This window comes from Chelonoidis abingdonii, chromosome 1 (genome assembly GCF_003597395.2).
Source record: "Chelonoidis abingdonii isolate Lonesome George chromosome 1, CheloAbing_2.0, whole genome shotgun sequence".
NCBI classification, from domain to species: domain Eukaryota; kingdom Metazoa; phylum Chordata; order Testudines; family Testudinidae; genus Chelonoidis; species Chelonoidis abingdonii.
This window is the reverse complement of record NC_133769.1, coordinates 113,582,892-113,603,338: the sequence shown is the minus strand read 5'-3', so window position 1 is coordinate 113,603,338 and position 20,447 is coordinate 113,582,892. Positions and strand designations below refer to the sequence as shown.

The following is a 20,447-nucleotide window of genomic DNA, read 5'->3' as shown; positions in this document are numbered from 1 at the left end:
AAGGGGGGGCTGGGCAGTTGGTCTCTTGGAGACAGATCCCTAAAGCTTTGCGGCACACACATAAGCTTTTAATATCTGGGAACCTGAATGCATGGGGTTTTACAACTGTTATTGTAAGGGACTGTTCTTGCTTCTACTTGAATTGAGGCACTAGAGAAAATCTGTTGAATGGGTTCAAACCTTTCAGAATCATGTTGCCTAGAAATATACTTACCAAACCAAATGTGTTAAACAAAAGCTGCTTCTTTCAGTTATTGAAGGTACCTACTGCTACAAGATAGGGGGTAACACTTTCCCACGTGCCTGAATGATTTAGGAGCCTAATTCCCATTTTTCAAAATGAACTAGGTACTTAAGAGTCAAAGCCTGATCTACATGGGAAATCTTGAAGTGCTATAAGGGAGAATATGAGTTTACGGCACTATAGCCATACCAGTGTAACTCCCCCTAGGGACACTCCTATTCCAGAATTCTGGTGATGCTTATGTCACTTCGGGAGCAATGTAAGCTAAAACCAAAAGAAGACACTCTCTCATATTCCAGAATAAGAATATCCAGGCAGGGTAGTTATACCAATATAACTATAGCTCTTAAACTATAATAATCATCATAAAAAGGTCCAGTGTACATAAGCCCAAGTCTCAGACTTTTGTAGGATTTAGGCTCTGAAGTGCATAATTCACTTTTTAAAATGGGAGTTACTGTTATACATATTTGAAAAATTGTACTCTGTTTACACTGACACTGCTCAACATTGTCACAGTGAATTGAATGTGTCCCCCCCCAGTCCATCACCCAAGATGAAACTTGGAAGGAGGGTAGAGTTGTTGGAAGCAAAGAATGAAATGAAGTGAGCCATGCGTGATCACCCGGTGGTGGTAGTAGTAAGCTTCACAGGAGTCTGCCTTGCAGTGCCTGAGTTTTGGCTGACCAGTATTTCTTTGCATTGTCCTGTTTCTGCAGGCTGCTCCTGGGGTGGGAGATGTGACTCAAGAACCTGGAACAGGCAGCTGGAGAGGAATGCTGAAACCCTCAAAAGCTGAAGAGCTATTAATGGAGGAAAAATCTAAACCAGTTATAGTCCTACCTGCCAGTCCTCAAAAAGGCCATGCTGTAAACCTGTTGGATGTGGTGAGTTGTGAAAGAGATGATATATCTGCACCTCTCATGATTATCTCAGGCACAGGAAACAGGATTTTAATCTATATGGATTCTGTACTTGTAGAATACAAAACTATTATTGGCATATGGACAGGTAGAGATACCTTCTGAGGTCCTCTGCCCTTAACACTTCCATTCCCTTTAGTTCATGGAATGAACTGGGGAAAACTGACTTACTTTCACACCCATCTAAATTAAGGGACTATTTGTCTACTTCATTAATGCTATAAAAAGATTAATCTCTTGTCAGAGTAGCAAAATTGCCCTAGACTTCAGCAGGATCAAGTGGACAATCACTTTCACTGTCACAATCAGGAACCATGAGCTATTGTAAAAACTAAAGTCACCTGATTAAAATTAAATCACTCTTTCCTTTTTCTCTGAGAGGTGGTTTTCTTGAGAATTTCCTGTCCTTTGTACTACCTCTCCGCTCAGTTTCGGGCTCATATTTTTGACTTATCAAAACATCCTGTAGTTCTGTTTTGGGGAGAGTAAACACTTGTTGCAAGACTAGTTGGAATCAAGCTGAAAGATGAATGGAGTTTACATGCTGCTATCGAAAGTAGGTGAAGTGTTTTAAATAAAATGAACCTGTAAACATGAAAATAAGATTGTCTTTATTTTTTCCTGTAGCCTGTACCTGTTGCACGCAGACTCTCTTCCCGTGAGCAACGAGACTGCGAAGTGATTGAACGACTTATCAAATCCTATTTCCTTATTGTCAGGAAGAACATTCAGGACAGGTAATAGCTAACTTTATGTAGACATGTAAACCTTGCAAATCTTTGTGTGATATAGCCATGCCATTTGCTGCTGAATACAACATTGCATTTATATTGCTTTATCTCTCTAGGCAGAGTTTAGTAGCTCTACAAGGAGGAGCTGTGAAATTTGATTCCTTATAAAATTGAAGTCCACTTGATAGGCAAAAAGAGCACACTTTTTCAAAGCATCCAATACTAGTTCTTGTTTTTGAGTACTCTGTTGTATTGCATTTTAAACTTCATTTGCTTTTAAAGAGAATGTCTGCTTTTGTATAGGATACTGCAATCTGTATTGATGGACTGGGGCAAATAATTGGTATACATCCAAGGTCCAGTCAAGCAGTCAAAGGTCTTAGCTTTGCAGCCATCAGCTTTCCATCTGAGGATGCTCATATAGAATTATTTTGACTAGTGTGTGTGCCAATTCTCAGCCATAAGGCTAGATGTAGTAATGCTGCCTCTGCTGTGTAGACTGTCTTTAAAGTTGCTGTTGCCCAGTTGTTTCATTTTGTTTTGTTTTTGGCAAGAAGAATCAAGCAAAGAAGAGACTAATGGTTTTATTACTGCAGGTTTTACAGAAAAGCCAGCAATTTATCCCTTTTTTTATAGGCAAAGTAAGAGAATTCTATAATTTGAAGCTTCGATCTGGTTATCTAGCCCACACTATGACAATCGCAAGATTGTTCTCCAGTATTCTGTCCAGTTTAATCTTAAATGACTCAAATGGTGTTTCCTCATTTTCCATTTTTATGTTATCCAAAAGTCCTTCTACCCCAGACGTTCAACCTTGATTTACCTCTACTTCACTTTATCCTTGTATTCCACGTTATATACCCTCTTGTGCTCCCCTAAATAATTTTGTTCTCCCTTCTTCATGCACTTTTTCCCCCATAGGCTCACATACTGTGTGTCATGGCTGTTTACTTTTACACTGTGTAACTTTACAACACTTAAGAGCCACTATGTGTTCCCATGCAAAGATGTCTTAGGAACTGGCCATTGAAAAGAGCACTTGCATCTCTAAGTGTAGTTGCAGAGTTAACTCAGGCTCTTACTTGGATGTTGCCTCTAACCCTGTATTGTCCACCCATCCGCACAACCATCTGACCTGAGTTTAGCGGTGCTTTCAATCTAGGTTAGCTATCTCATCTGTCACTGTAGGCTTAAAATCTGTTTTCACTCAAGCTGGTAACCTGCCCGCTTTGCAGTGAGGCTACAGACTAAATCACTTGATTGCTCACTGTCCTACAATATCTTCCCACATGCCCCAAAGGACAGACAAGTTCTCCCACATTCACTTGGAAAGAATAGAGTAGCTTGGCTTACTGCAGCACAACAAACCATGGGGTATGCCCCTAGAAAGTCCTAGTGACAGACATAGTATAGTGCCAGTGAGGACACATTAACTTGGGTATGGCTTTTCAGTGTAGCTGCTTACATCCAGGTTAGGCTATCCCAAGTGCTCCTACCTGGGTGCTGATCACCTGAGTTCGGTTATTTTTTTGTTGCACTTATCACTCCACAAGAAGTGCATGGTTTTTATCTTGCCAATTCCTATCTATACTGATTTTTCCACTTTTTCAGAAGAGCTCTGCTGTGTTGTGTCCTGTCAGATTCCATAAGCAAGGCAGGGTCAGTATTTTGAATTTACTGCAGGAAATTCAAGGGCATTTGTAACTACAGAAATCCATACTAAACCAATGTTCCTTCTTGGTATTTCAAGTGTGACATATAACTGAATTCTAATGATCACAAGTGGGCAAAAGATTTCATAGCTGCCTTTTCATGAATAAGAGTCTTCACGCTGGGTCATGGCCAAACTGTTTTGAGTAATTATATTCTGCTTGTCTAAGTTCTCCTCTCATTTTGAAATTCCCATCACTTCTTGCTGTGTGGTGCCTTAGAAGCAGCGTCGTCCAGTGTATAAGGTACTGGTAGACCTATGTTCTGTTCCCAGCTCTTTTGCTGACCTAGTGTGTGACTATGGACAAGTCAGTGCCTGATGCCTCCGTTTCCCTTTCCATCCTTTGTGTTGTCTATTTAGATATTAACAGACAGAACCTGCTGTGAAGAGCTTAGTGTTCTTACAGTGCCTAGCACAGTGGGCCTGATCTTGATTAGGGCTTCTAGGTGCTCTGTAATAAAAATAATTTAGACCTAACAGTTGGTATAGAACTGTTCAGGGTTGTACATATGGGATTCAGTTCACTTTGAAATGCAGCCATCTCACAGGCAATAAACTCAGCAGCTGTTGGACTGCACATAATCACTTTACAGCTATTTAAGATATTTCTGTAAGATTCTTTTCAAGATTCTGTATAATTGCTTACATTGGAACTTGTAGATTTATTCAGACTGCATGTTGAATCTAGAATAGCTAATGCCCTAGCTTTATGTGGCTTGTTTTTTATTTTTTTGTTTTTCACTTGCAGCGTGCCAAAGGCGGTGATGCATTTTCTGGTGAATCATGTGAAAGACACTCTTCAGAGCGAGCTAGTTGGACAGCTGTACAAATCCTTGTTGTTAGATGACCTTCTGACAGAATCCGAGGACATGGCACAGCGCAGAAAGGAGGCAGCTGATATGTTAAAGGTATCGAAAATCAAAACACCCAATGAACAGTTAATTAAACTGAAGCATATTAAATCTGCTGAGATTTCAGGTATATAACAGTCTTCAGGTTTTTGCCATGCTTTTTGGATTCAGGTCAGTTTTGTTTTGATCTAGTTCATTCTTTTATAGAAGCCCTGCATGAGCAAGAAAGCAATAATGAAATACTAGTAATGTTCACTATACATCATTAATCTAGCTCCTGGAGTAAACCCCAAACACAGCTTTGTTAGGTATTATCTTTCTTTCATAAGAGTTTTAGAATAGTGAACTTTGTTAGGTTTTCCAACATATTCTTTTCAAGCTCTGTAACCCTCCCTTGACAGAATTTCCTTTTGAAGGTGGGGTTAAGAGGTGTCATCCCGTCCCGTTCCTTCCCCCCGCCCCAAATTTCCATGCTTATTTCTGTGAATAGTACTAAACTATTTTGTCCTAAAGTATCCTGTCCTAAAGATTTTGATCAGGGACATACTGCTGTGGATTTGGCTGTGACTGCAGATGCTGCACCTATATTTCTTGTACTTCAGTTAGTTTGAATTTGTCATAAATACAGTAAAATTTGTTTTTACCAAAGCTCTAATTTTCCACTAATTTTGTGGTGTACCAAATACTTCCTATTCCATTCATTTGCACTGAATTGGCATAGAGAAATGTGCTTTCTAAAAGATCAGATCAGCACAGTGAGGGAGAAATAGTGTGGGTCAGTTCTCTCATAGAATGCAGCAGGCACTGACTCTGGGTGTTTTGAGATACCAGGCCCCCTAACCTGTCACTGTTCCAGGACTGGATGTAGCAAGTGTCATTTTAAATCTCTGCTCTTACCTAACCCACACATTTGAGTCAGAGAGAGTCTTGTAGATGGTAAACTCTTTGGGCATGAGTCATCTGTTTTGTACAGTCCTGAGTGCATTGTTAGTATTTATCATAAACTGCAGAGAATCCTGTGGCACCTTATAGACTAACAGACGTTTTGGAGCATGAGCTTTCGTGGGTGAATACCCACTTCGTCAGACGCAGCCACGAAAGCTCACGCTCCAAAACGTCTGTTAGTCTATAAGGTGCCACAGGATTCTCTGCTGCTTTTACAGATCCAGACTAACATGGCTACCCCTCTGATACTTAATATCATAAACTGGTTTGTTTGTTTAAAATGACAGCTGTTTTAAAGCTGCTAGGATTTGGACATAGTCCAGTGGTGCATGAATTAGGCAGAATGCTAGTGAAGAGGTTTAAAGGTACAAAATGAGTGCAATTTATACATTAGTTGCAGAAAGAAACTATTCTTTATTATGATGATACGTGGTGGCAAATATCTGTGTAACTTACCTAAAGATTAATTGATCCACATGGAATGTTAATACAAATGCTTTGGGTAGGCGAGAATATCTCTGAACCAAAAGAGAAGTCTGGAACAGAACCTTTTTGTTTTAAACTGAGACCTGTTTTGCATGAATTTCTAACATTTTCAGTTTGTGAATGAGAGGCTGAGGGGGTGACTTGACACAATAACACTGGGCTACTATCTTGACAATACCTTTGTGGTTTTTGTCATATTTTGCACTTGTGTAGTATGCTCCATCTGGGGATCTGAGAGGCCTCTACAAATATTAGTGAATTAATCCTCCCAACACTGTCACAGTGAAAACAAAGATTGATCTTGTTTTGTAAAACATTGCTGAATTAACATTGTCTTCCACAGAATGATCTCCTGGTTGTCATATGAGAAGCAAATAGGGAAAAAAATAATATTTCTTCTTTTGTTTTTCCTCTCTCTGCAGGCATTGCAGCGAGCCAGTCAGATTATTGCTGAGATTCGAGAGACGCATCTTTGGTGAAGGTTATCTCTACCCACCATGCTGTTTATATGGGTGGAGAATCCTGATGACTTGAAAATTTGCTAAGCATTGTATACTTGGTAGAATTTTATTTATGAACTCTTATCTGTGTACTGCAACTGTGTGTAAATTTGCTCATGTAAAGACAGTTGGTTTGGCTTACAGACAGAAAAGTATGCTGTACTTTGCAAAACAAGTCATATTTAATCCACATAATAAATGGCTCTAAATGTTTCCTTACCAGTTATCTGGTGCAAATAAAACAGACCAAGTTTACTGTCCTGTGACAGTCTCATTTAAACTAGGCAGAACCATTAAAGTTCCAGTGCCTGGCTTGCTGAACAGGTTGCCTGTGGGTTAGATGGACAGTGTAGTCTTGTTGCATAGTTTGAAGCTGCTTTTATAATAGAGGTTTAAATACCATGAAGATGAGAGAGCACCAGGTATTCTTTTCATGAGTATACTGCATGCACCATAGCAAACGGAGATCTGAATTTGATACCTGGCACAGTAAAAATGTCTTCTATATAAGTATGTGTGCACCCATTTTTTTTCAGAATTTTAAAAGAAAGCAGCATTATAAAACAAATTTTTGAACTGGATAAATGAATTTCACTTTAGGTGAGTTAGCCTGGAACTTTAAAAAACCAACAGGAGGAGGTACTAAAGAATTGATGCAAACCAATGAATGTGCACCAGAGTTTGCATTTCATTGTTGAGGATGGTAATCAAGTGCAAGAACCCCTTCCCCCCTCTGGGACCAAACCTCTGGACCATCCAGTAGCAAAATTGTTCTCATGGAATTTAAAAATAAAATGAATTTCAAACTGTTGTGGGATAGTAATTGTATCTTTTAAAATTATGTTGGACAGAAAGGAGGTGGGATTTTTTTAGTTCTTTTCAAATAATTTTGTAAAGTATGAAGGCTAAGAGTATCTGTGGAAGAGACAGCATGACTAGAATGTTTATACCAGAATCTATTTTAAATACTGCCGTCTGGGGAAACAAATTTTACTGTGCTGTGAGGAATTTTTTTAAGACAACCCAGTTTGTTGTAAGATAAACGTGAGGTTGAGAATGAAGTTGATGGTTATTTTCTTCTGGCCATAGATAGCACAGTACATGTTGATCACATGAGCCTCTTAAAAGTTAAAATCTTATTATACATTATAGCTTCCTACAATTTGAATTTAAACTCCAGTACACTTGCGTGTATTTTTTCACACAGATTTATTTATTTGATAAATTAGAAATGTTCCTGATGTTGTTCCTGATGTTGTTTCTCACATGCACATTTATTTGTAGAAGAATTAAATAGACATCACTGTCCACATTTTTATGGCTCTTCTCTGTGCAGCAGGCCTGGGTTTCTTCTCCCCCACACACAGTTCTTTCACTATTTCATCACTTAACAGAAACTGAATTCCTGTTTAAGCTGCTAAAAGTATAAATGTACAAACCAGATCATTTGCAAACATTTAAGGGACTAGTTTAAAATAATGGCTAATTATCAGTTTTCGTTTATCACTGATACACTGAATTAAGATCAACAGATGGAAACAACATTTGGCTTAAGAATCCTGTCTCTCTCATAGGCCACATTCAATTCCACATGTGTAAGCAGTCTAGAACTTTACATGTTAAATATCCTATTTAATCAACATAAAGAAACCAACTTAGCATTCTTAATTACCAGGGAAAAATGCTTCCTGTGGTTCTGGAAACATGAGGCCAAACGAGAGAGGGTCTCAGACTGTTAGTTTTCATACTAATTTAACCAACAATTATTTTAAATGCCTTTTAATTGGAATCCACGTTTAATACAGTTCAGCTCTCTGCAACTGTGCTTCTTTCTTGCCCGTGTCTCCCCATCCACCCATCTATATACCCTCTTGGTTTAGAAATGCTACTTTTCAACATGTTAGTGGCTGACAGAGATTAATCAATGATTAATTGGAAAATATAATTTAGTCTCCTTGTCAGGAAATACACTAATCATGTGAACTTTCAGAAGGCTGCACAAAGCAAATGAGTGCAGTTTACTCAAGAAATTCTCACAAGTGAAAAGTAAATTTCACAAGAAATGATACAATTGATTAAGTGTTAATTAACATTGGTGACCTGAACTCTTTTTGGAAATGCTGTGATAATATTTTGGTATCACACTAACTTGTAAATAAGCTAAGGATATATAATGATTTGAAAGAAATGAACTTGGTCTGCCATTATCATTTAATATTTTTCAAAAAATCAGTCCATGCTTTAACATTACTTCATCTTTTGATTAAATAAGCTATAGTGCAGTGGTCTGGGACCCCAAAGTGAGTCACGATCCCATTTTAATTCGGTTGACAGGGTTGGCTTAGACTTGCTGGGGCCCAGGGCCAAACTCCGAGCCTTACCATTCGGGGCTGAAGTCCCAGGGCTTCAGCCCTGGGCAGTGAGGCTCAGGGTACAGGCCACCTGCCTCAGGCTGAAGCCCTTGGGTTTGACTTTGGCCCTCCCACCCAGGGTGGTGGGACTTCGGTCGGCTCAGGCTTTGTATTGTGTTTCCCCCCCCCCCCCCCCCGGGTCATGTAGTAATTTTTGTTGTCAAAAGAGGGTCGGAGTGCAATGAAGTTTGAGAATCCCTTCTATATATAGTGTATTGAATATACCAGATAGTCAGCTGTGAATTGTGAGGAACTGGGTCAGATACCCATCACCATCTGAACTTTAGGTTTCTAATGTAGCTACACTTGTACAGCTTTTTCTGTATTGTGATTTGCTCTCCCAGAATTTCCCATCACTAGTTCTAGTACAGTAGTGGGAGTTTTAGTGTCAACAGGACTCGGGTGGCTGCTTGTGTTTTAAGCACGGTATTGTCTGCAACTAGCTTAAGCAGTGCTAGATAATGGGATGGTTAAAATGCCAGCAGTCACTGGCACTTTGTCTATGCTAGAACTCCGGTTGTTACTTCCATCGATGGAAGAAATGGCATGGAAATTTTAGTGAAAGAAACCTAGCGTAGGCCAGGTTGTAGTTCTTTGGTTTTACTTAGCAGGGAATAGGGAGGGAGTTTGACTTCATTTCCAACCCTTCCTATTTTTTGCTTTGGGCGCACAAGCTATTAGAAGCTTTCTTCCACAGAAACCTAAATCTGTGGAAATGAGTCTAACACCTCTTGAGAAATTTAATTTAACATTTGTTCATCAAGAACAGCTATTCTTTTTGCACACTTTGAACAAATCCAGTATCCAATGAAACTACTGGCATTAGCAAGTAATCAAGGGAGAAAAGTTAGAGAAATAGAAATTTGACATTTAATATACTTGACGTATGTATGTTACTGTAAATAAAACTGATAGCGTGAAAGACTTGCACATAGCTTTCATATCAATAAATTACTTTTTTTTAAGTGGTCAGTTTTAAATTTTACTTATGTGGGGGTAGGTGGGAGTGGGATGTGTGTGTATACTTAAGGACATTATTCCCAATCAAATAGTGTTGGATTCCCCTACTTCCCATTTTGTCGTTATTTTTAGTAAATGTCACGGACAGGTCACAGCTTCTGTGAATTTTTGTTTATTGCCCATGACCTGTCTGTGACTTTTACTAAAAATTACCATGACAAAATCTTAGCCTTAGTGAAGAGCTATCATCCTACTTTGCTAAGAAGACAACGCACATTTGGGAAGGCTTCTCAAATAGTAAGGATCTGCTTCGCCTCCATCAACCAACAGCCCACCTACATTCACAGAGTTCAGTACAGTAACACATCAAGAAGTTCTGGACACCCTAAATGAGTCTCAACCCAAGACTTGTGAATCCAATCCATGTCCTTCCTGGCTTGTGAAAGAATCATGAACAGCTAGCACCATTCCTGACCAAAATAGTTAACACCTCTGTCAGAGAATCTTCCCTTCCTCCTTCAAACATTTACTGGTCCAACCAACACTGAAGAAACCCACCCTGGATACTTTAGTCCTAGCCAGCTGTCACCCAGTGTCAAACCTCCCATTCCTGAGCAGGCTCATTTAAAAAAAAAAAAAAAATCTAGCAAAAGGCAAACTACAGGCTCATGTAACTGAAGTTAACATTGTAGACCCAGCACGTTCTGTATTCAGGCCAGGACATGGAACTGAAACTGCTTTAATGGCACTGATGTATGATCTCTGGTCAGTGGGTTATTTTCCTTTTGCTGGACCTCGAAAGCATTCAACACTGTTAAATGTGAGATTCTGCTGTCTTGCCCGAGACAGATGGCAGGGGTCCAGAGTAATATGCTAAAATTATTTGAATCCTTCCTGGAAGAACACTGCAAGAAGTACTGATGGGTAACTGCACTTCTACCACTGTACCCCATCTGTGGAGTTCTACAAGGATCTGTTCTCTGTCCAGTCCTTTTCAACATCTGCATGCAACTACAAGGTTAACTGGTCACATGAGACTAACTCAAGTGCAAGCAATATGTAGATGATACACAGCTCTACCCATCCTTCACCACATTTGACTATATTACTATCACTGTGTCCCAGTGCTTGGATGAGATCAGCTAGTGGATAATGAACGTTTGCCTGAAGCTGAACTTGAGCATGACAGAGGTGATGGTGGTGGTTAGACGAAAGTATTTTCAAGATCTCACAGCCATGGGTGCAGTCTCTGTTGGCTGAAGACTTATACCCACTATTGGTCAGTTCAGGCTGTAGCTTGGAGTACTCCTGAATTCCTGGCTGATATATTCCTCTCACATAGCAGCATCCGCAAGTAATACTTTCTGCCATCTCCACTTGGCTAGGAAATTGTCTCATCTTGGCAGCTGAAGATCTAGCTTCAGTTAGTAGTACCTTCGTCACCTCTCGACTAAATTACAGGAATGCAATATACTTGGGCAATAAAGCCTTCAGCATTTAGGAAACTCCAACTAGTACACAAATCTTGCAGCATGTCTCCTCAGCAATACAGGCTTCCAGGAACATATTGGAGATGTCCTCTGCTCCTATGATAGTTTCCCATAGAATCTCAAATTAAGTTCAAAGTCTCAGCTCTTATCTGTGAAGCATTCCATGACCTGGGCCAGGACATACCTAAAGCTCCAGGAGAAAGACCGTGGTCTACAACTATGCTTCTCTGGCTCAGTGAAACTTTGTGAAATAAGAGTAAACCTCGTCTGTGCAAGATAGAGCTTTCTCCAGGGGCGATGTGAGACTGTAGAATGAACATGCCCAGGAACAAACATCACTTTCCGCTCCAAGTGCAAGGTGCATTTCTTTGACCTTGCCTATTCTAATATAAACGCACAACAGGTACATTTCTATATAAAAGACATCCACTACTAAACTAAACCACTCTTCTACACACACATCTGCCTCTGAGAAGAGAATGAGAACAAACGTGACAGATGTGTAGTCACGTGACTTAATCCTCACTGAGCTATATTGGAAAGAGCTCAGAGACAATGGCAATGAGTGTTATAAAAACCTATATTGAATATAAGGATCGGGAAGAGAGAACTGTTTTTTAATTATGGCTCTTATCGTAGTAGCAAGTGAGTTCAACTGCATTAAAGTCTAGACAAAAATTAGAGGGAAATTGATAACTGAAGGTTCAGCAAATAACATCACTCTCTAGTCTTAGGCAAAGGAGCCTGACTCAACCACCAGAAGACACATTCTCTCCCACAAAACTGAAGGAATTACAGTAACTCCTTACTTAAAGTCGTGCAGGTTAATGTTGTTTCTTTGCTGATCAATTAGAGAACATGCTTGTTTAAAGTTGCACAGTGCTCCCTTATAATGTTGTTTGGCAGCCACCTGCTTTGTCCACTGCTTGCAGGAAGAGCAGCCTGTTGGAGCTAGCTGGTGGGGGCTTGGAATCAGGGTGGACCGACAGCCCCCCTATCGGCTCCTCACTTCCCTAAGTTCCCTGTGTGGCAGCCGCCCAGCCAGGGCCACCCCACAACATTTTGGCACCTGAGGCAGGGAGCTCAAATGACGCCCCCATGTCCCCTTGCTGGGGCCAAAACTTAGAAAGGTCTCAATTCTGCCTTCTTCCTAGTCTACTCCTCTCATGGTACTGCTCTGCTACCTACCCCGATAAAGGAGAATTAACAACTTAAAATGTCTTGTTCAAAAATTTTAAGTAACACAACTTTCAAACGCCTGAATAGCAAATGTAACTTTTCTTGTCTGCATAGTAAACATTGATTATTCAAACAGATTAAAAATGCCAAAGTGTTGCTTTCCATGCCTTCTTGGTTGCAAAGATTTGAAGTGCTTCCTGCTGAAGGTCCACAGTCTGGGCCAGCTCATGCGCTATTGAGATGGTTGCAAGGCCGACCGGCCTCTCCTGTGTCATTGTGGAGCATAGCTGTGTTTTTATTAACTTCAGCTTGGAGAAGCTGCATTCTCCACTGCCAACTGTTACAGGACATTAGAAATATGCGTGGAACAACAAAAGCATTTGGAAAGAGGTTGGTTATCTTATTTGTGCACATATATGCCAGAACAGCCTTTGGAGTTGATCCTGCTGAAATGTATCTTGAAAGGGCTTTCAGTTCATCGCCTAAATCACTTGCACCAATATTGTGCATGTCATCATGTGCCAGCATTGTCTCTAGTGCCCTGCATTGCTGTTGTATGTCTTCTTCAGGTATAGTGAGGAGTTTTGGAATATCATTCAACATCCGAAATATACTGCTTGTTCCTTGGGCTGCATGAAACATTCTTCAGTTGACTGTATTGCACAATCTAGCACCTGGTTAAAGAATTCAACTTTGAATTATTGTTTGGGGTCTCTTATGGGATCATCCCGTGCCTCGTAATCAAAATGTCTTCTTCGGTGACTCTTGTATTCTTGAATGGGTGGGAAAATAGCTTCCATGTGAAGTACCTCTTCCAACTTCTGTGCACTCTTCAGAACGTTTTGAAATCCCTCATCTGATCGGTAAGACTGTAGGTATGGCTTTGCTTTGTCCAGTTGTTCCATTGCTCCAGATATATCAAGGTCAACACCTTGGAGTCTCTTGCTTACAACATTTATTTCAAACAGTATGTCATGCCACAACACTAAGCCACACAGAAATTTGAAGTTATGTATGTTTCTGGTGATTCCATTTCCCTCTGCCACTGTTCTCCCATGAACAGTTCCTGTCATAGCATTATCCTCCATAATGGCAACTATGGCATCATCTATCTTCCCAATTTGGTGTTTGATAGGCTTTATGCCTCCACTCGACTTTCCCATCATGTGGCACTCAGTGGTTTCAGTGTCAGAGAGGATGTTCCCAGATGTTGCTTCAAAATTTGCCATCGATGAGTTGATGCAGAGAAAAATACATAGATGCTTTGAATTACATTAAAAAATTCAGCAGCCTCACTAGAAGCTGATGCTGCATCACTGACCACCAAGTTCAATGAATGAGAACTGCATGGACAAAAAAAAGCTTGAGGGTTTAACTCTCGGATCCGTGTCTGCACTCCTCTGTTCTTTCCTCTCATGTTGGCACCATTATCGTAGCCCTGACCTCTCATGTCAGCTATCGCAATTCCTGTATCTTCCAGCTTTTTAAGAAGCACATTTGTCATACCAGCTCCTGTAGTATCATCAATGTCAATAAATTCTAGAAAATGCTCTCTGACAGTCACCATTGCAGGGACATTTTCACTAGGTTCTGTTGTTGTTACAAAAACGCACCATTAAAGTCATTTGTTCCGTATGGCTGATGTCAGGTGTGCAGTCCAGAATAACAGAGTAATATCTTGCTGACTTCAGATCTGCCACAATCTTCTGTTTGACTTTTGTTGCCAGTAACTGTATGATCTCATTTGAATTGTTTTTCCAAGGTAGTGGTGTGTGTGTACATTTTTGGGTGGTGACTCTTCTTAGATGCTCCTGGAGTACAGCATCAAACTCAGCCATCAGCTCCACAATTTTAAGGAAGTTTCCATTGTTTGGCACATACAGCTGATCTGAAGTGCCACACAGTGCTAGGTTTTGGTAGCAAGCATCTCACAATGGCAATGAGCCTTTTCAGAACATTTTGCCAGTAAAGAGACTCTGATGCAATCTTCTCTTGATGCTGATCATCTATGGTGGCCTTTAACCTTAGTCTCATCTCAAGCTCTTTCTATCTATGGAATGTTCTCTGGTGATTTGCTGCCTTCTCATGGCATGCCAGATTTCTAGCCAGATTTTTCCAATCCTTTGTTCCTGTAGAACCGAGTGTGGCTGGAACATTAGACTGGAAGAGTTTGCAACAAAAACAGTATGCAGCATTCTGGGGTTTTGAGTATATAAACCATGGTTTCTCCACTTTGTCGCCATTGGGGATTTCATGCCAGTAATGTGCTGGATGGAAACTTCTATTTTCATTGTCTTTGGGGAATATGAAGTTTTTCATTTGCTGTGGCCTATGCAGTACAAGGAAGTCCCTCAGGCTACTGCTCAAGTGGGTCCACAGTCCTGGATCATCTAGACTTAAGTAACTAAACTCAGCAGCAGCTGTTTCTTGCGCCTCCACCACACTCTTCTCTGATCTACATTTTCTTCAGGAATGTGCATGGTTACATCAATTTGAGATGGAGATATGGATGCTGCTGTAGCTGCCAGGTCACCTACATTCTGACTAACTGGAAGATAAGGCATCTCCTCACCACTCACATCCTCACTGGGGCCGAAAGGCTCATTGTCAACATTTGTCTTTTTGTAACTCAGGAAAAGCTCCTTCCTGCTTAGATAGAAAACTTCCTTTGCTTGCTTCTGAATGCTGGTTCAGAGGAGCGTTTTCTACTTTCACTCATGACTGCTGCTCTGTGCCAGCTCTAGTGGCTTTCAACACTCAATTGAAGGGGACAAATAAGCAGGCTGGTAGCAGGGTATGAGTGAGGGAAGATATCCGCGTCTTAAGGGCTAGCTGCCTCCTACTGCTTCAGTGGACTGTTCCCCCTCAAGTGGGTTCAGGGAAGCAGCAGGAAACGGGAAGCTCCCTGAGAAGCTGGTGTTAATCTCCTGGGGGTGCTAGAGAGGTACATAAGAGGCTCCTCCTCTCCTCTCTCCCTGCAGCTCCTGCTGCTTTTTGTTGTTCCCTCTCCCCTTTTCTCCTGCCTGCCTGTTATGTCTCTTGTGCCCTCCTTCCTCCAGCACAGCACTCCACCATCTCTGTGCACCTAGAGCAGAGAGAATAGGTATGCACCAGCAGCAGACACAATTTTCTACACTCTGGGTCCTAGTAGCACGCTCCCACTCCCCCCAGTCTGGCACCTGAGGCGGCCACCTCAGTTCGCCTCATGGTAAGGCCAGCCTTGCGCCCAGCAGGCTATCAATTGCTGGCAGTTCAGCTGTCCCTCCCACCACTGCCATGTGCTGCTCCTGCCCTCTGCCTTGGAGCTGCTCCCAGGATCCTCCTGCTTGCTGTAGGGGGGAGGCACGGGGGAAGGGGAGGATAATAGGATGTACCCCTACCCCTGTCCCCTGCTTACCCCATCTCCATAGAGTGTGTGTGTGTGGGGACATGACAGGGCTCAAGACAGAGGAAGCTTGCTAGTAGCAGCTGCTGTCTCAAGCTGATCTACTTAAAAACGAAATGTATTTAGAGTGGGGTCAGTGTACTGTGATACAGCATGGCCAGAGGGCAGGAGGAGAGTGTTAGCAGGGAGCCTTATTCCCTGCAAGGGGAGGAAGGTTTGCCATAGATTAACTAGAGCACCTGAAGCCAATTAGAGCACCTGTAGCCAATTAGAGCACCTGAAGCCAATTAGAGCACCAGCAGTCAGTCATGTGATAAAAACCCCTGCTTCAGTCAGACAGTGTGGGAGTTGGAGCAGGAAGGTTTGGTTGGAGCAGAGAGCAGTTTGAAGGAGTTGGAGAAGAGAAGAGAAGAGAAGAGAGACAAAAGGAAAGTTTGGAGGAGTGCTGCTGTGGGCTGAGAAATCCAAAAGAAACCCTAGGTAAGGGGCACCTGGCTTGTGTAGAAGGAGGGCAAGAAGCCCCTTCACAAGCTGAAGGGCAGGAGAGGGAAGTAACCTAGGGGAAGGAACCGCTAGTTCAAGTGGTTCACCACAAACCTCAGGGCCCCTGGGTTGGGACCTGGAGAAGAGGGCGGGCCCAGGTCCCTCCCTCTCCACGCCCCTCAATGACACTAGTGGGGTAATTAAAATACCGGTTCAGAGGTAAGCAATGGCGCCCTGAACCTTCCCCAAAGAAGAGAAAGCGCGAGACCCAGCATAACAGGACCGGCAATTTGCCACAGTACTTAAAAGGGGTAATGTGCATCTCTTTCTCACACACAGGGTGTGTCTCTGTCTGCCATGCTCTCTCATCTCTCTCCGTTTCTGCTGCCTTGTAGAGTGTGAAGCTACATTAACATGTTAATCCTTGAGGGCACAACCGAATGCTTGTTCATCATTTATCAGTAAGGCATTCCCTGGGAAATATCCCACCCTGACTTCACCATCTCAACCAAGCTTCACAAGCATCATTGCTGTGTACAGTATTAAATTGTTTGTTTAAAACTTATACTCATGTATGTATATATCTGTATATAATATAGATTATAATACAGTCTTTTGTCTGGTGAAAAAAAAGTCCCTGGAACCTAAGCCCCCTATTTACATTAATTCTTATGGAGAAATTGGATTCACTTAACGTAGTTCTGCTTAGTCACATTTTTCAGGAACATAACTACAACATTAAGTGAGGAGTTACTGTATTCAAACCCTGCGATCTAATTTTTTTCTGTAGCTGTACCAAGTACAAACTTCTTGTTATCTGATTTCTAGGACTGACCTGTTCCCCAGTCTTGACTGTGCTTCCTCTGTGCAGGTACTGAAGGCTATTCCATCCTGGGATAACAGCCATCATTATATTAACATTTATATTGTGGTAGCATCTAGAGGCCAACCAAACCACGGTCCTATAATCCTTGGCACTGAACAAACAAAAAAAACCTGCCTGCCCCCAGGTTTACTGTTGCTTCTGCACTTTCAAAGAGTATTTCTAAAGCTATATTAAACACAATTTCATTTAAAAAAAATTTATCTAGCTATGAATCTTAGAGAGAGAGAGAGGGAGCTCAGAATCTGATGAATTGATCGCAGAAAAATATAGCCAGGATGAGATGAGTCCCAGAAAGGAAATTGGATTTTCATTATATTACATTCTGGATTCTGACTTTTCCACCAATCCATGAAAATTTAGATGAAGGAAACAGTAAAGGTGATTTCCTGAATTGGATGAACTCTAAAATAGACATTGCCCTGAAGTCTGGTGCTATTTGCTTTCTGATTTGGCTTTGGGCAAAACGATAGTGGTATGACTCCCATTTTGAGGCATGAAGGGATTTGTTGATTTTGCGTAGGAATGATTCTTGAGTGCAAAGCACAACTTTTGTCTCATGCAATATGGAGTAAGGTAAACGTCTCAGACTCTCCTTGCTATTATGCTTGCTACCAGCATGCGGACACTGACTGATAGAGCTGAAGAAATATAGACTTGCATCAACTCTATCGAGTGAGCTGTGGAGTACTTTGTAGTATCAAGGGCAAACCATAGGTGTAGGAAAGGTCTGATTAATGATTTGGCTAGAACTGCTCCAGGAACCTCACAGGTAAGGGTACTGGCAATTAGTGATTTATAAAGCTGAAATGATGGCATGGACTTTAATGCCAAAGTCCAGACTATCCTAAAGAAAATATAAGAACTAGAACGTCTGGTTTCCTAGTGTTATTGATTTATGTAATACACATAGGAAAATTGGAAAACTTTTTTGTTCAATGTTTAGAATGTCTAGCACAATGGAGCCTTCGACCATGTCTGGGGCTCCTAGCTGATACAATAACTGAGTTCAGATTTTTATATAGATAATGCAGGTGGATGACCTGTGAGAGGCTAGAACATCATGATGTACTCTATCTGAGTTAGAAGTTGCCTACTAATTCAGGTAGAGTGGGGGTATAAAAAGGTTTCTGTATCACTGCATCCAGACTGCTTGCATTATGTATTGTGCTCTTTGAGGGCTCCATATAGCAGAAACACATCTCGTTTTTTGCCTGTTTCGACCCAAAATGACATTTTTTTCTTATACTACTACTGAATTTACTGTTTTTGCTGTAACTATCCTTTACTGCAAGTAGGTGACTGACTTTTTGCCAGTAACTGCTTCTTACACTCAAGCGTTCCCCATTAGTGACGAACCAATTTGATTACCATGCATGCTTCCTGTACGTTTCCATGTTGCTAGGTAGCATGGGTTCCGGAAGACAAGAATCCAGTTCATAACCATATAAATGGGGAACCAAAAGCATAGGCTGGGTTGTTGGACCTTCTAGAAAATAATGCAAAAGTTGCAACTCTAGGAGATGAATCTGACAAGGTCCTTGGTGGGAAAGAAGGTGCCGAGCGAGGCCACCTGCAGCACTTTGTAGGAGGGGCACAGGCTGTCTCCAGCATACAGCTAAAATCTTTCAACAAGTGTTGTCAATTATGGAGTGCATTCAAAAATACTCAGAAGAAACTTCTCCAATGACTACTTCCAAGGTTTTGTTGTTCTCCAAGCAGTCTAGATCTACATATCTTGGTTACTGCTATGTTGTCCAACAAGTCCAACTCTAATTCTTATGTGCCAGGGTAGGGGGGAGCTTGAAGTTGGCTTCAGTGTCTAGAAAAAGCCCTGCATAGGGACTATTCTTTAAATCCCACGCCGCCTCCTGTCCTGCAGTACTCATTTCTGCTCCTGCAGTGTTAGCCTGCTCCCACCCACAAAAAAAATAGATCCCCAAGTCCCATGAGATTACCCCATGCTATTAAAAAAAAAACAAAAAAAAAACACCCACACTACAGTTGCTATTTTTATTATATATATATAAAATAAACATTGTTTGAATTCGTTATTTATCACTAAAAGAATAAATCTTGCCTAAACTATGTAAAAAATATTTTAACAGACATCAAATCTATCCCTTGTTGAAATTTAAGTACTAAAACTTCTATTTAAAAAAAAAATTGCTTTACATTGCTAAAATTTTATTTATGACAAACTGATAAGTGTGTGTGTTTTCCTACAAGTTACTGCACTGTTGTTTTTGTCTACCCAATTCCACCCACAACAAAGTACATTTTATCTGCTCCTTCTTTTGTGCGGCCTCTGTATCTGAAGCGCCTAATTTAGGAGGTCCAAAATGTCACTGCTCCTGTGGAAAACTTGTTCTGACAGCTTGCTTATTTGCATTGCAATAACATCTAGAGGCTCAAGTACTATAAATAGACACAGTACATACACAAAGATGGTCCTTGCTTCAGACAGCTTACATTTTAAGTGAGGCTCAGCCAGTCTGCTTTTATGTTGGATCTCTTATGTAACTTGCCTGACAAAAGCCGTATCTGCCCAGGAAAGGATCTCTATTGTCTTCAAGCTTGAGCTCATTTCACCTTACCAATTTATGTAGGCTGCTCTGTCAGGATGAAGTCAGCTTGCCAAGGATTGCTTCTTCTGCAAGAGGACTCTGGTGGCTCTCACTTCTAATAGGTTGATGATCAAGGAATGAGACATTCTAGCCCATGTTCCTTGAGTCACACTCAGCAGCCTCACACTGGTTTTCATCAGCATCTTGAGCTCCAGACAGGGCTTCTGGCTGCCCTTGAGGTCAACTACCTTCATAAATTGGTACTTTTACATTCTTATGCATATTCTCTTTACAATTGTTCCAGGAAAGTTGCAGTAGGAACCTGTGTATTCTTCTTCGAATGCTTGCTCATATTGATTCTAATTAGTGTGTGCATGCCGTGTGCACGTTCGTAGGAAGATTTTTACCCTAGCAACACTTGATGGGTCAGCTGGGTCACCCCCTGGAGTGGCGCCGTTATGGCGCCGGATATATAAACCCTGCTGACCCAACGGCCCTTCAGTTCCTTCTTACTGCTCGTGATGGTTGTTGGAACTGTGGAGCGTGGCTTTGCTGATCTCCACTTCCCTAGCTTACTTGTTGTTCTTTACTGTTAATTGTTTATAGATTGAGTTTTACAGTTGTAATTAGTGTTAGTTGTTGTGTATATGTACAGTTAGTGTATTTAGTTGAGGGGGGATTGGGGATTAGCCCCTTTC

At 41.2% G+C, this 20,447-nt stretch overlaps 1 protein-coding gene across 1 annotated transcript in view; it reads left to right on the top strand.

The window, feature by feature from the left end:
* DNM1L (dynamin 1 like) overlaps nucleotides 1–6,455 on the top strand; it is a 55,617-nt gene extending 49,162 nt beyond the window's left edge. The window contains 4 exon segments of the mRNA XM_032778923.2: nucleotides 964–1,131; nucleotides 1,795–1,904; nucleotides 4,358–4,517; nucleotides 6,314–6,455. Of these exon segments, the coding sequence (XP_032634814.1) occupies nucleotides 964–1,131; nucleotides 1,795–1,904; nucleotides 4,358–4,517; nucleotides 6,314–6,370 (495 nt within the window). The 3' untranslated portion in view covers nucleotides 6,371–6,455.
* Nucleotides 6,456–20,447: the final 13,992 nt, after the last annotated feature.